Source organism: Halichoerus grypus, chromosome 11, assembly GCF_964656455.1.
Source record: "Halichoerus grypus chromosome 11, mHalGry1.hap1.1, whole genome shotgun sequence".
Lineage (NCBI taxonomy): Eukaryota > Metazoa > Chordata > Mammalia > Carnivora > Phocidae > Halichoerus > Halichoerus grypus.
This window is the reverse complement of record NC_135722.1, coordinates 54,464,790-54,479,063: the sequence shown is the minus strand read 5'-3', so window position 1 is coordinate 54,479,063 and position 14,274 is coordinate 54,464,790. Positions and strand designations below refer to the sequence as shown.

The following is a 14,274-nucleotide window of genomic DNA, read 5'->3' as shown; positions in this document are numbered from 1 at the left end:
GCCTGACCTCTCTTCAGTACCTGTATCATAGTCATATGGTTTGTGTTTGTCTCACGCTCTCTACTTTGAACTCTTGCTTTTCATTTCAATCCAAATCCCACAGAGGGCAGGCTGCAGAAGCTTCAACGCACCAATGAATAAAATCAGTGAATGAGTGGACAAACGTTTGAGTAAGGGAATGTTTAGATGACATGGAGCCTCCATACCTCTCCCACTGGAAACAGCCCCAGAGAGAGGAGGTGAGCTTGCCCAGGGTCACACAAAGTTTGTAGCAAAGCTGAGACAAAGACTTAGGCTTCTTGCCCCCGGGAGCAGCGCTCCTTCCTCAATTCCAGTGGTTTTCACACTGTCATGGACTATAAATGTGCCAATGTGGGTACCTGAGTTTATGAATTCACGGGCCAGCCAGGATGACAAGCATTCGACAGAAGCACATCTAACCCATGGGGCTGATTTAGTGGGAGCCCCAGAGAAAGCTTTCCTTGGGAACTGCCTTTTAGAGTGAGGTCCAAAGGGTGAGGGGGAGGTAACCGGACAAAGGGGGCTAGTGAGAGCAAGAGGAGAATTCGGGCAGAAAGAAGAGCCTGAAGAAGGAGCATGGAGCATTGAAGGAACTGAAAGAGAAGGCCAGGCAGGAGTAGGCAGAAGAGGCAGCCGGCATGGAGGAGGAGGAGGGGGAGGAGAACAGTGTTTGAAAGAAACTGATATTTCAAAAATAAAATCAAAGACCTCCTTCAATCTCTTTTACAGTTTTAGGGTTGCTTTCATTTGTCATTTCATAGAGCAGCAGCAGCATTGTCTTTTCAGTGCTTAGAGCTTCTGCAGTTTTAGTCCAGCTCTGATAGCACAGAATGAAGTCGGTGATGCTGGCAGGGTCCAGATCCTGGGGATCTGGGGAGTCTGACCAGGGGAGTCTGACCTTGAGGTGTGTGGACCGCCATGGAAGGGTTTAAGCAGGGGAGCTACATGGTCTGATTTATGTTTTAAAAACGTCACTCTGGGGGTGCCTGGGAGGCTCAGCTGGTTAAGCGACTGCCTTTGGCTCAGGTCATGATCCCAGGGTCCTGGGATAGAGCCCTGCATCGGACTCCCTGCTCGGCAGGAAGCCTGCTTCTCCCTCTCCCACTCCCCCTGCTTGTGTTCCCTCTCTCGCTGTGTCTCTCTCTGTCAAATAAATAAATAAAATCTTAAAAAAAAAAAATGTCACTCTGGGGGCACCTGTGTGGCTCAGTCCGTGGAGCAGCCGACTCTTGATCTCCGCTCAGGTCTCGATCTCAGGGTACTGAGTATAAGCCCCATGTTGGGCCCCATGTTGGGCGTGGAGCCTGCTTAAAATAAATAAATAAAAATGTCACTCTGGCAGTTGGTCACGAGCAGATGCAAGGGGGGAGGGAGTGGTGAAAATGGCAACAGTAAATTGTGACATTCCTTCATTGAGTTAGAGGACAGTTAGAACACAGAAATGCGGCTGAGTTCCTGAGAAGAGAGCGGCTCAACGGATACCTGATTTCCCTCGTTCCCCGCCGGAAGCAGGCGTGATTTCACAGGGTTCCTGAGAATGGGCATGCTGGCTGCAGAGTGGGGGGTCTGAGAGCTCCGAGCCAGGGGTCAGAAAAAACACGGTCTGGGCCCGCAGCTAATTGGCTGCAGGATTTGAGGCAAATTCATTCCCCTCCCTAACAGGGTTCCCTGGGGGCTAGAGAGAACTAACATTTGTCTAGTACTCTACATACATTACCATGGACAATCCCCACAGGACCCTGTGAAGTAGGTATTATTGCCCCAGTTTCACAGAAGCCTAAAAAGCTCTGGAAATGGAAATGAGCTGCCCAAAGTCACATGGTTCTTAGTGGCAGATTGACTTGTGAACCCAGATCTCTTGCTTCCTGGGCTGGGGGCTCTGTCCCCCATACCACACTGCCTGCATTAGGTAGAATACACTATGTAGGACTGAATTTTCCCAAAAGAACGAGAATCTTACTTCCATCAACAGCAAAGTATAACCGCAAAAAATCCAAAAGCTAAAACTCCCTACACAGTTTTTCTTTCTCGTTCTCTTCCTAAATAATGCAGTTCAAAAGCCCTTAGGGTGGGGCTGAGAACAAGATCAGCATGAGGTGAGCGGGTAGTGTGGAGCAGGCCCAGAGCAGGGAGTCAGAACCAGCGTGAGGTGAGGAGGGTGTCCACACAAGGCCAGCAGTGAGTGCAGGGGGAGATCCTAGCACAAGGCTAGGGATTGACCAGAGTAGGTGAGCAGGATATCCACTGGGAGGCCAGCCTAAAGCAAGATGTCAGAGCTGAAGCAGGGCTAGGTGAGGATTGGCGCCATAATTAGTGGGGCCTAGTGTAAAATGAAAATGCAGAGTCCCATGTTCAAAATTATTAAGAGTTCTAAGAAGGAACAGCATTAAATCAAGCATGGGGCCTTTCTAAGCACCAGGCCTGGGGCAACTGCTTAGGTCACATCCGGTGAAGCTTGCCTAGATGAGGAGAGTGTCAGTATTGGGTTCATGGTTGGAGGATAAAATGGTGACAATGGAAGATCGGTTATGTACAGAGGGATTGATCAAATAAATAAATATATTAAGGATAATGGGTGCCAGTTTCTTTTTATTTTATTTTATTTTATTTTATTATATTAGTCACCATACATTACATCATTAGTTTTTGATGTAGTGCTCCATGATTCATTGTTTGCGTATAACATCCAGTGCTCCATTCAATATGTGCCCTCTTTAATACCCATCACCAGGCTAACCCATCCCCCACCCCCCTCCCCTCTACAACCCTCAGTTTGTTTCTCAGAGTCCACAGTCTCTCATGGTTTGTCTCCCCCTCCGATTCCCCCCCTTCATTTTTCCTTTCCTACTATCTTTTTTTTTTTTTAACATATAATGTATTATTTGTTTCAGAGGTACAGGTCTGTGATTCATCAGTCTTAACACAATTCACAGTGCTCACCATAGCACATATGCTCCCCAATGTCTATCACTCAGCCACCCCATCCCTCCCACCCCCCACCACTCCAGCAACCCTCAGTTTGTTTCCTGAGATTAAGAATTCCTCGTATCAGTGAGATCATATGATACTTGTCTTTCTCTGATTGGCTTATTTCGCTTAGCATAATACCCTCTAGTTCCATCCACGTCATTGCAAATGGCAAGATTTCAGTTTCTTGATGGCTGCATAATATTCCATTGTGTATATATACCACATCTTCTTTATCCATTCATCTGTTGATGGACATCTTGGCTCTTTCCACAGTTTGGCTATTGTGGACATTGCTGCTATAAACATCGGGGTGCACGCAATGCAATTGCTGGATCGTATGGTAGCTCTATTTTCAACTTTTTGAGGAACCTCCATACTGTTTTCCAGAGTGGTTGCACCAGCTTGCATTCCCACCAACAGCGTAGGAGGGTTCCCCTTTCTCCGCATCCCCGCCAACATCTGTCGTTTCCTGACTTGTTAATTTTAGCCATTCTGACTGGTGTGAGGTGGTATCTCATTGAGGTTTTGATTTGGATTTCCCTGATGCCGAGCGATGTTGAGCACTTTTTCATGTGTCTGTTGGCCATTTGGATGTCTTCTTTGGAAAAACGTCTGTTCATGTCTTCTGCCCATTTCTTGATTGGATTATTTGTTCTTTGGGTGTTGAGTTTGATAAGTTCTTTATAGATTTTGGATACTAGCCCTTTATCTGATATGTCATTTGCAAATATCTTCTCCCATTCTGTCGGTTGTCTTTTGGTTTTGTTGACTGTTTCTTTTGCTGTGCAAAAGCTTTTTATCTTGATGAAGTCCCAATAGTTCATTTTTGCCCTTGCTTCCCTTGCCTTTGGCGATGTTTCTAGGAAGAAGTTGCTGCAGCTGAAGTCAAAGAGGTTGCTGCCTGTGTTCTCTTCTAGGATTTTGATGGATTCCTGTCTCACATTGAGGTCTTTCATCCATTTTTTTTTTTTTGCATTTTAAAAATTTTATTATGTTTTGTTAATCACCATACATTACATCATTAGTTTTTGATGTAGTGTTCCATGATTCATTGTTTGCGTATAACATCCAGTGCTCCATTCAATACGTGCCCTCTTTAATACCCATCACCAGGCAAACCCATCCCCCCAACCCCCTCCCCTCTAGAACCCTCAGTTTGTTTCCTGAGACTAAGAATTCCTCATATCAGTGAGATCATATGATACATGTCTTTCTCTGACTTATTTTGCTCAGCATAATACCCCCCAGTTCCATCCACGCCGTTGCAAATGGCAAGATTTCATTCCTTTTGATGGCTGCATAATATTCCATTGTATATATATACCACATCTTCTTTATCCATTTACCCGTTGTTGCAGCTGAGGTCAAAGAGGTTGCTGCCTGTGTTCTCCTTTAGGATTTTGACGGACTCCTGTCTCACACTTAGGTCTTTCAACCATTTGGAGTCTATTTTTGTGTGTGGTGTAAGGAAATGGTCCAGTTTCATTCTTCTGCATGTGGCTGTCCAATTTTCCCAACACCATTTGTTGAAGAGACTGTCTTTTTTCCATTGGACATTCTTTCCTGCTTTGTCAAAGATTAGTTGACCATAGAGTTGAGGGTCCATTTCTGGGCTCTCTATTCTGTTCCATTGATCTATGTGTCTGTTTTTGTGCCAGTACCAGACTGTCTTGATGATGACAGCTTTGTAATAGAGCTCGAAGTCCATAAATGTGATGCGACCAGCTTTGCTTTGCTTTTTCAACATTCCTCTGGCTATTCGAGTTCTGGTTCCATACAAATTTTAGGATTATTTGTTCCATTTCTTTGAAAAAAGTGGATATTATTTTGATAGGGATTGCATTAAATGTGTAGATTGCTATAGGTAGCATTGACATTTTCACAATATTTGTTCTTCCAATCCATGAGCATGGAACATTTTTCCATTTCTTTGTGTCTTCCTCAATTTCTTTGATGAGTGTTCTATAGTTTTTTGAGTACAGATTCTTTGCCTCTTTGGTTAGATTTATTCCTAGGTATCTTGTGGTTTTGGGTGCAATTGTAAATAGGATCAACTCCTTAATTTCTCTTTCTTCTGTCTTGTTGTTTGTGTATAGAAATGCCACTGATTTCTGTGCATTGATTTTATATTCTGCCACTTGACTGAATCCCTGTATGAGTTCTAGCAGTTTTGGGGTAGAGTCTTTTGGGTTTTCCACATAAAGTATCATACCATCTGCAAAGAGTGAGAGTTTGACTTCTTCTTTGCCAATTTGGATGCCTTTTATTTCTTTTTGTTGTCTGATTAATGGGTGCCAGTTTCCACCAGAAAAAGGAGTTACAAATATAGGAAGAGAAGGAACTTGGATGAACTCTGTGGTGATAGAATATAATTGCTCAGATCTTGGTTTCTAAATATCATCTTCCACTAAGAGGAATCAAGATTCTCTGAAGAAATGGCTGACTCCCAGGAGTGGGCCAGAAAAAGTACAAGATGATCGATCATAGGACATCTAGTCGTGTCAGAAAGTAAGGAAGTACTCCTCTCCCCCCCAAAAAAGGGAGATATGTCAAAAGAACACAGAAGGCAGTTCGATGAGTCTCCCACTGGCCAAATCTGGAGCAGTTTTTACATCAGGATAAATAATGATAGAATAGCAGATAGCCCACTGAATAAAATAGGGATCCATGAGTCTTGATTGATATAAAAAGGCGGGGAAAGAGAGATTTTCAAAGTATGGAGAAAGAGTAACTTTACAATGTAGAAGCTTGACAGTTCCCACCTTAATCAAGTGATCAAGTGAGCATCACCCAGTAGGATAAATTGAAATCATGACTACCTGCTAGGATGTGGTAAGTAGAGTCCATCATTACTTCTGCGATATTTCAGCTAAAGATGGATAGTTAGAGTCAATCATAAGGAAAAACGAGACATAACAAAACTGGTGTTCTACAGAATACTAGACCCATAATCTCTAAGGCTGTCAAGGTCATGATAGTCAAGGAGAGAGAGGAACTGTTTCAGAGAAAAGGAATGTGATACTGTGATTTATAGTAAGTAATAGATACTTGGTCTTTGGGTTTTTTTTTTTTAAAGATTTTATTTATTTATTTATTTGAGAGAGACAGAGATGGTGACAGAGAGCAGGGAGGAAAGGGAGAAGCAGGCTCCCCGCTGAGCAGGGAGCCCCATGCAGGACTCAATCCCAGGACCCTGGGATCATGACCGGAGCCGAAGGCAGACGCTTAACCAACTGAGCCACGCAGGCGCCCGGTATTTGGTGTTTGTTCACTGTTCCTAGCACATAGCTCCCAAAACTCCTGTAATTTCCTATATAAGAGCCATAGGGGCATTTTTTTTTTTAAGATTTATTTATGAGAGAGAGAGAGAGAGAGAGAACACGCAGGAGGTAGCATGGGGCATCTTCTGTTATATTTAGTTTTGTCCTCAGTTCCTGAAAGCTTCAGAGAGGGAAATGAATATCTTTTGTTTCCATAACAAGTCCCTTTCAAGTACATCTGAGTTTATGTTAATGAGTTGACATTTGGAAAGCCCCAGATAACTTAAGGTTGGGGGCTGGTTGCCAGGGAAACCAACCCTGATTAGAAGGTTGAAACCTTCAGCACCCTCCCTCCGCATTAGGGCTGGGACTTGGAAGCAGTCTTACTCCAGTGTTATCAACCCAGCATTTTACTGCCTGTAGTGAAACAGTGTTAGAGCGTTTTTTCAAAGCAAGCTCTATGCCCAGCGTGGATGGAGCTTGAATTCACGACCCTGAGATCAAGAGTCACATGCTCTACCGACTGAGCCAGCCTGAGACCCCAAATTTTATTTATACAGTGAAGTCATATTTATTTTCAGAATACATTTTTATATCCTACACGTTAAAAATCTATCTTTTGTGTTTAGAGAAAAAATATTTTGTATCAATTTTCATCAAAATTAAAAATCTCAAAAATTGTTGATATTTTAGCACTGAGAAAAGGAACTTAGTAAATGTGTGCCAATGCAATTCAATGTTATGTAAAAAATGTAGGAGATAAAATTGTGTGTATGCATGACACAAATGTTAGATGAAGATACACAAAGCAAAACTCCCTAAGCAGGAAGTGGTGGAAAATATCTTGAAAAAGAGTTTACAAGGAAGGGAAACAGGATTGTGAAAAAAGGAAGTTTGGAATACATATGGGACAGAGATTTGTTATAAAAATTATGGTTGAAGCCAAGGGGTGGGGGGAATTCCTATTTTCTCCTAGTGATCCTATTCATTACCATTACAGGGGAATTTCTTCCACCTCTCAAAAGTATCAGGAAAAAGTGCCTTCTAAAACTGCAGCCTGCTCCATGTAAAGAAAAGTGAAATACAGTTGACTCTTAAACATGGGGGTTAGGGATGCTAACCCCCCACCACACACAATTGAAAATTCGAGTATAATTTTGACTCCCCCAAAACTTAGCTACTAACAGCCTCTTCCTGACCAGAAGCCTTACCGATAACAGTTAACAGTATTTTGTACGTTATTTGGGTTTTGTTTTGTTTTTTTAAAGATTGTATTTATTTATTTGTCAGAGAGAGAGAGAGCACAAGCAGGGGGAGCGGCAGACAGAGGGAGAAGCAGACTCCCCGCTGAGCAGGGAGCCTGATGCGGGACTCCATCCCAGGACCCTGGGATCATGACCTGAGTTGAAGGCAGACGCTTAACTGACTGAGCCACCCAGGCGTCCCTGTATGTTATTTGTATTATATTCTGTGTATTTACAGGAAAGCTAGAGAAAAGAAAATCATAAGAGAAAATACACTATAAAAAAAGAAAATACACTACAGTAGCACTGTTTCGCAGTTATCAAAACCAATCTGTGTGTAAGTGGACCTGGGCAGTTCAAACTCATGTTGTTCAATATTTTATTGATGAGAAGACCAAACTCTGCCATCCATAGGTACAACTCCTCTATTAGGTGATACAAACATATTGAAGGTCACTGTTTGTAGTAGGTCAAGCCATAAACTAGCTGACTTAAAACAGAAATTCATTCTGTCCCAGTTCTGCATGCCAGAAATCCAAAGTCAAGGCATTGGGAAGCCTTTGCTCCCTCAGACTCTAAGGGAAAATCCTTCCTCCCTCTTCCGGTTGCTGGTGGCCGTGGTATGCCAGGGCTGCCTCCTCCACATGGCCCTCTCCCCTTTTCCTTGTGTCTGTCTTTCTCCTAGAAGGACACTTGTTATTGGATTTGGAGCCCACCTACATAATCTAAGATTATCTCATTTTGAGATCCTTGACCTAATTATATCTACAAAGGCCCTTTTTCCAAATAAAGTCACATTCCTTCACTGATTACAGGGTTTAAGGTATGTACATATCACGTTGTAGGCCACTATTCAACCTGCCACATCATTCCTATGTGTGGCCTGCTCTTTTTTCCTCTCAGGCCAGCCTGCCAAAAGATGGAGAAATTAAGTTCTTATTAATCTGAATGAGACTGTTTTAAATTAAGATGTGAATTTTAATCTCCAGGGTAACCACTAAGAAAATAACTTAAAAACATACAGCAAAAGAAACAACAAGGGAATTAAAGCAGCATATTAAAAAATACACATTTAATAGAAAAGGCATCAGGAATGGAGGGAGAAGAACAAGAAAGACATAAGAAAATGGCAAAATGGCACATGTAAATCCTACCTTATCAGTAATTATATTAAATGTAAATAGACTTAACACTCCAATGAGAAAGGCAGAAAGTAGAAGTATGGATGAAAGGAAAAAAGATCCAACACTATTCTGCCTACAAAAGATACACTTCACATTCAAAGACACAAATAGGTTGAAAGGAAAAGGATGGAAGAAGATGTTCCATGTAAGCAGTAACTAAAAGAAAGCTGGGGTGGCTGTATGTCTATAGGCTAAATAAAATAGATTTTTTTTTTTTTAAGATTTTATTTATTTATTTGACAGAGAGAGACACAGTGAGAGAGGGAACACAAGCAGGGGGAGAGGGTGAGGGAGAAGCAGGCTTCCCGCCGAGTAGGGAGCCCGATGCAGGGCTCAATCCCAGGACCCTGGGATCATGACCTGAGCGGAAGGCAGACGCTTAACGACTGAGCCACCCAGGCGCCCCTAAAATAGATTTTAAGACAAAAATTGTCACTAGAGACCAAGGGCATTTTATAATGATAAAAAGGTGACTCCATCAGGAAGATTTAACAATTATGGACATATACATACATAACAGCAGACTCCCAAAATATAGGAAGCAAAACTTACAGAATTGAAGGGAAAAATAAACAATGTAACCATAATAGTTGGAGGCTTCAATACCCCGTTTTCAATAAAGAATAGAAACACTAGGCAGACAATCAACAAGATCAGCAAGGAAACAGGAGACTTGAACAACACTATGGACCAACTTGACCTAATTATAGACATCTGGAAAATACTACTACTGTTAACACTAATAGTATCTAGAAAACACTTCAACAGCAGGAGCAGAATACACATTTTTCTCAAATGCACATGGAACATTCTCTAGTACAGACCATCTATTAGGTCATAAGAGAAGTCTCAGTAAATTTAAAGAGACTGAAATCATACAAAGTATGTTCTCTGAAATAAAATTCGAAATAAATGACAAAAGAAAACTTGGGATAATAGTAAATATGTGTAAACTGAGCAACATTCTCTTAAGTAACCGGAAGGGTCAATGGAAAAATCAGAAGAGAAATTAGGAAAAACTTTAGGATGAATGTAGTAAGAACGCAAGATACCAAAACCTATGGGATGTGGCAAAAGCAGTTTGAGAGAGAATCTTATAGATGCAAACATACTAAAAAAGAAAAAAGAAAAAAGATCTCTTAACTTTCTACCTTAAGACCCTGGAAAAAGAAGAGTTCCTGGTTAGCTCTGAGCATTTGTGAGTCAGTTTTACTCTCTCTCGTTTCTAGCCCAGGGTCGGACTGCTGAAATGCCACAACGTGAAGAGAAACCCCAGGCCCCTGTGGGACATTTGCCTCAGAACTAGCCCCACTGCCCTCTAGTGGCCATATCTGTGAACCACAAGTAGAATCATGGAATTATCAACGTCCAGGCTGGGACTACAGCCCCACCTCCGCGGGCCAAAAGCAGATGGTCATCTGGAAAAGGAGGATCCTGTTCCCTTTCCCGAGGTAACAACTCCCCATCAGAGGCAATGTTCACAGCATTTACCTAGAGCCCCCCACCCATTGCTTAGAGCAGGCTGCTGCTAGATGTTCATTGCCCTAGGTGAGGTCCCCCTCTGGGATTTGGGGGCCTGCTGATTGTCGCTATTCATAGGCAGAGATGGTGGAGCTCCCTTGCGCACAGTAGGTGTTCAATTTTCACAAAATTAATGCTGAGAATAAGGGCCTACCTTTGTGAGGTGGTCTAGGTTAGGGCCAGGGCTCAGCCTGGAGCCAGAGGCTGAGTGAGGGTCATGGCTAACCTCAGTTGGGGCTGGAAAGGGGCTGAGACTGTCATCAAAAAACAGGCCTTTCCTCCATCCTAAAGGAAATATCTGTCCTCTACTGGAGCTCTGTGGACCTGAGGCCCTCCAGGGTACCTCCCGTTGCTGCCTGCCCTCCCGCCCATCTAGGAACTCTGGAGAAGTCAACCCTCCCAACCTTCCAGGCCAAGCCCCACTGCAGACCTATCTACAAACACCTCCTCCTTCAACGCAGCAGTGCCGTCTCCCCGGTCTTTGCACCTGCTTGCTACTCTGCCCTTCATTGCCTCCCTGGCAAACTTCCAGTCACCCTTCAAATCCCAGGTCAGACATCGAGGTCCCAGCTCAATGAGGCACTCCACGTTGGATGCCCAGAGGAGTGGTCCTCGAAGCGGATGAATGAATGGCAAGGGTGGGCACTTAGGCAGTTGGAATGAAGTCATTTGGCCTCAGCTAGCAGGGGTTCCCAGCTGCTTAGTACTCATTGAACGGAATTCAAACAGAGAGAGGTGCCATCTTGTGAGGCCTAGGTGTGGCCTGAAATCACTACAGTGACACTGGAAGACCTCTCCCTCTTTGTGGTGTAACTGAAGCCAGGGGCAAACAACATGGTTTGAGTGATCCATGGAGGACGCTTCCAGCTCAGTCGTCTCAGGACCATAGCCCTTACCTACATATAGGACAGAAACCCTTACCACATGTAGTAGCCAGCCATGAGGGGGCTCCAAGGACCCCTGCCTCCAGATTTTCACTCAGTATATACTCCTCTTGAGTGTGAGCTGGATCTAGTCACTTGCATCTAATGGGGAGAATATGGCAGATCACATCTGAGATTTAAGTTATAAAATAATGTGACTTGCACCTTGCACACTCTTTCTGGCTCTTCCTGCTTACTCTCTCTGATGAAGCCAGCTGCCACGTTGTGAGCTACTCCATGGAAAATCCCACGTGGTAAGCAACTAAGAGTGGCCTCTGGTCAATAGCCAGTGAGGAAGTGAACCCTGGGAGCAACCACATGGATGACCTTGGAAGTGGAGCTTCCCCCAGTCAAGCCTTAGGATGACTGCAGCCCAGCTGACACCCTGACTGTGGCCTTGTGTGAGCCCCTGAAGTAGAAGCTGCACCTCAACTACTGACCCTCAGATTGTGTGGTGGACACCATGTTGTTTGAAGCCACGACATTCTGGAGGAATTCGTGACACAACACTAGATAACCAGTGCACCACACAGGGTCATGTAGCCCTATGAGCAAGGGGGAAGGCTTGGCAGGCAGCCCAGATGGGGCCCTGGTTTTCCCAAGGGTCAGTGGCAAGACACAGATGTAGCCCCAGCAGGAACTCACAGAGGACTCTCGTTTTTATTTATTCATTTTGGAAAATACAAAAGTCTGACATGGTACAATAATCTCATCAAAAGAAAACAGAACGCACAGAGGAGGGCCTGGATTTCTTCCCTGGTCCCTACCCTCTCAGAAAGGCACAAATATGTGAGGCTTGGGTTCAGGGGCCTCCTGACCTGAAACCAATCTGCTGCTCAGAAGGCCAGGCCCCTCTGTGAACAGGAAGAAGGACCCTTTCCTCACACCCACACTTGGGGGTATGGGTTAAACAAGTTGAGGCCATGGGGGAAGTATGTGATTCAGGCCAAGTCCTGGTCGTTCTGGGTCCATGTCAGCACCCTGTGGAGGACCAGTCACTCCAACCAGACATGGTGGCTGAATAATTCCGGAAGTGGTGCATCTGGGCACAGGGTCATTGCCACCCCCATTCCTGCTTTGGAGGTCTTAGATTTAAAAGACTGGCGAGACTCAAGCTGGAGCATTCCAGATGCTCATCACAGCACTCTTCAAGATGGGGACAATTGTGCCCTCCAAGTCTTCCCCTTGGTAAGAGGGACCAGTCCTGCAGTTAAGTGCGGGGTAGGTGGTTTGGAATAGAGGTGTTTGTATTACAAGTGGCTTCTGCCCCTCATCCTGCAGTGGGAAAAAGCAAATAATCTAACCGGCCTGAGCCACAAATAGCTGTCCTTCTTTCCCAGTTAACCAGGACTGAGTTTTCTCTGTAATTTTGGGAAAGGAAGAAGAAGGGTTGGTTGAGAGACCGTGAAGGCCCAGATGTGGTAGCCATCACCCAGAGCAGGACAAGTTGGAAGTGGAAGAGTTTGCAATATTCATTTTTTCCTTCTTAAAAAAGACCTAACATTTGTAATGGTTTAACAAAATTATTATAATTTCTTTTAAATAACCCACAGACACCCATGACGCTTCCAAATTTACAGAACAAAAAAGCATTCGAGAACTTGGTAGAAAACGATTTGTAGCTGATTCCTCCCAGGAGCTGGCCCCCAATGGTGGGCTCAGTTCACCTCCAGAACCTCGGTCTCCGGGAGGCCGAACTTGGTCTTGTGCTTGTCGAAGAGCTTCACCAGGGCTTCCATGTACATGGTGTGGTACAGGTCTATGTCCTGCTGGGTTGGGTGCTCCAGCTTGGGGATGGTGATGGGCTCACCCACTGCAAGGATGGGGCAGAGGTCTCTGGTTAGTCAGCCCACTCAGTCCACCCTCCCTGAAAGTCTACCACGATGTTGATGGCAGTGACCCTGCGCTACGTGCCATCCTGACAGATGAGGAGGGCCCAGGGCATGGAAGGGACCTGCCCCAGGGCCCACGGCCACTAAGCAGCGGGTGGGATCAACATTGGCTGCACCCACTCACTCGACTGGAAGCTCCTGGGAGAGCTGTGGGAGCAAGTAATGGCGTTGCTCTTGCCCCGCTCTGGGCAAGTCACATTGCCTCACTGAGCCTCAGTTGCCTCACCTGTCCCATGGGATCCTTCCTCCTAGGGCTTTGCTGAGGATCACGTGGCATGCTTTGAAAAGTGTGGTAAGGGAGGAGGGGTGCAACATTCATACACACATGCACTGCTTTACTTCCTGCAGCTTCACACCCAACTCATCCCGAAGCCCTGGCAAAGACATTTTGGAAATTTCTCCCCAGTTCTTGCCCTTTCCACGGCCATTCCCTCGGTCCCCCGTGGCTGCCAGAGAGGCATCTGCACCCATTTCGGGGGCTACTGTTTTGACCTTTGTAACCCATTGGCTATCCAGCAGCCCCAAGAATCACTTTAAAGTGCAGTTCTGAACCTCTCCTCCCCCCAGTCCTCAAGCAGCTCTCCATTCTTAAGGTGAAGCGCAAACTCATTCCCACTGCCCATGGGAGCCTGTCCCTCTCCAGCCACACCTGCGCATGGAAGTGTCCCTGCTGCCTCAGAGCGATCAGGCCTGGTAATGTAGGCCTGTGCAATGAGAGCAGACAGTGCGTCTGGGTCTGGGACCTCAGATGCAAGAAGTTAGTCTTTGTAGAAATCCAAAGCAAAACACCTGACCCTGATACCTCAAAGCTTCTATGTGAGCTTTGACCCCGAAAGTCCGCGGCTGGTGGCCTACATACTTCTGTGTGATCTCTGGCTTGTGAACCACACACACACACACACACATACACACACACCCAGAACAACACAACTGAGGGACAAGCGCAGCCAGTTTTTTGCTATAGTTCTCAGAGGCCTATGCTCCAGTCATGTTGATGTTTTTCTTTCTGTTCCTCAAAAATCTATACAGTTTTGCTGTGGAAGTCCACTCAGGCTCATGTTTCCGACAAATCTCTCCTCCTCGTCTCTTTTGCTAGATAATTCCTCTTCAGCTAGAGGTGTAAGAGTCACCTCTTCCCTGGGGTCCACTATAAGGCCCCAGAGCACCCTGCACATTCCCCTCACACCCCCTCCCGGTCTTTGCTCCACAGACTGGTCTTCCTGGTCTTCCCGCATAGACTCCGGGCTCTGCACACACAG

The 14,274-nt window shown here is 45.1% G+C and overlaps 1 protein-coding gene and 1 long non-coding RNA gene across 2 annotated transcripts in view; both read right to left on the bottom strand.

The window, feature by feature from the left end:
* Positions 1 to 14,274, bottom strand: part of LOC144379449 (uncharacterized) — a 707,761-nt gene that overhangs the window by 453,339 nt on the left and 240,148 nt on the right. The gene's annotated exons all lie outside the window — the stretch shown is intronic.
* The window catches only part of DGAT2 (diacylglycerol O-acyltransferase 2), a 31,217-nt gene continuing 28,707 nt past the window's right edge, over positions 11,765 to 14,274 (bottom strand). The window contains exon 8 of the mRNA XM_036082831.2: positions 11,765 to 12,936. Within this exon, the coding sequence (XP_035938724.1) occupies positions 12,782 to 12,936 (155 nt within the window). The 3' untranslated portion in view covers positions 11,765 to 12,781. The remainder of the gene's footprint in view (positions 12,937 to 14,274) is intronic.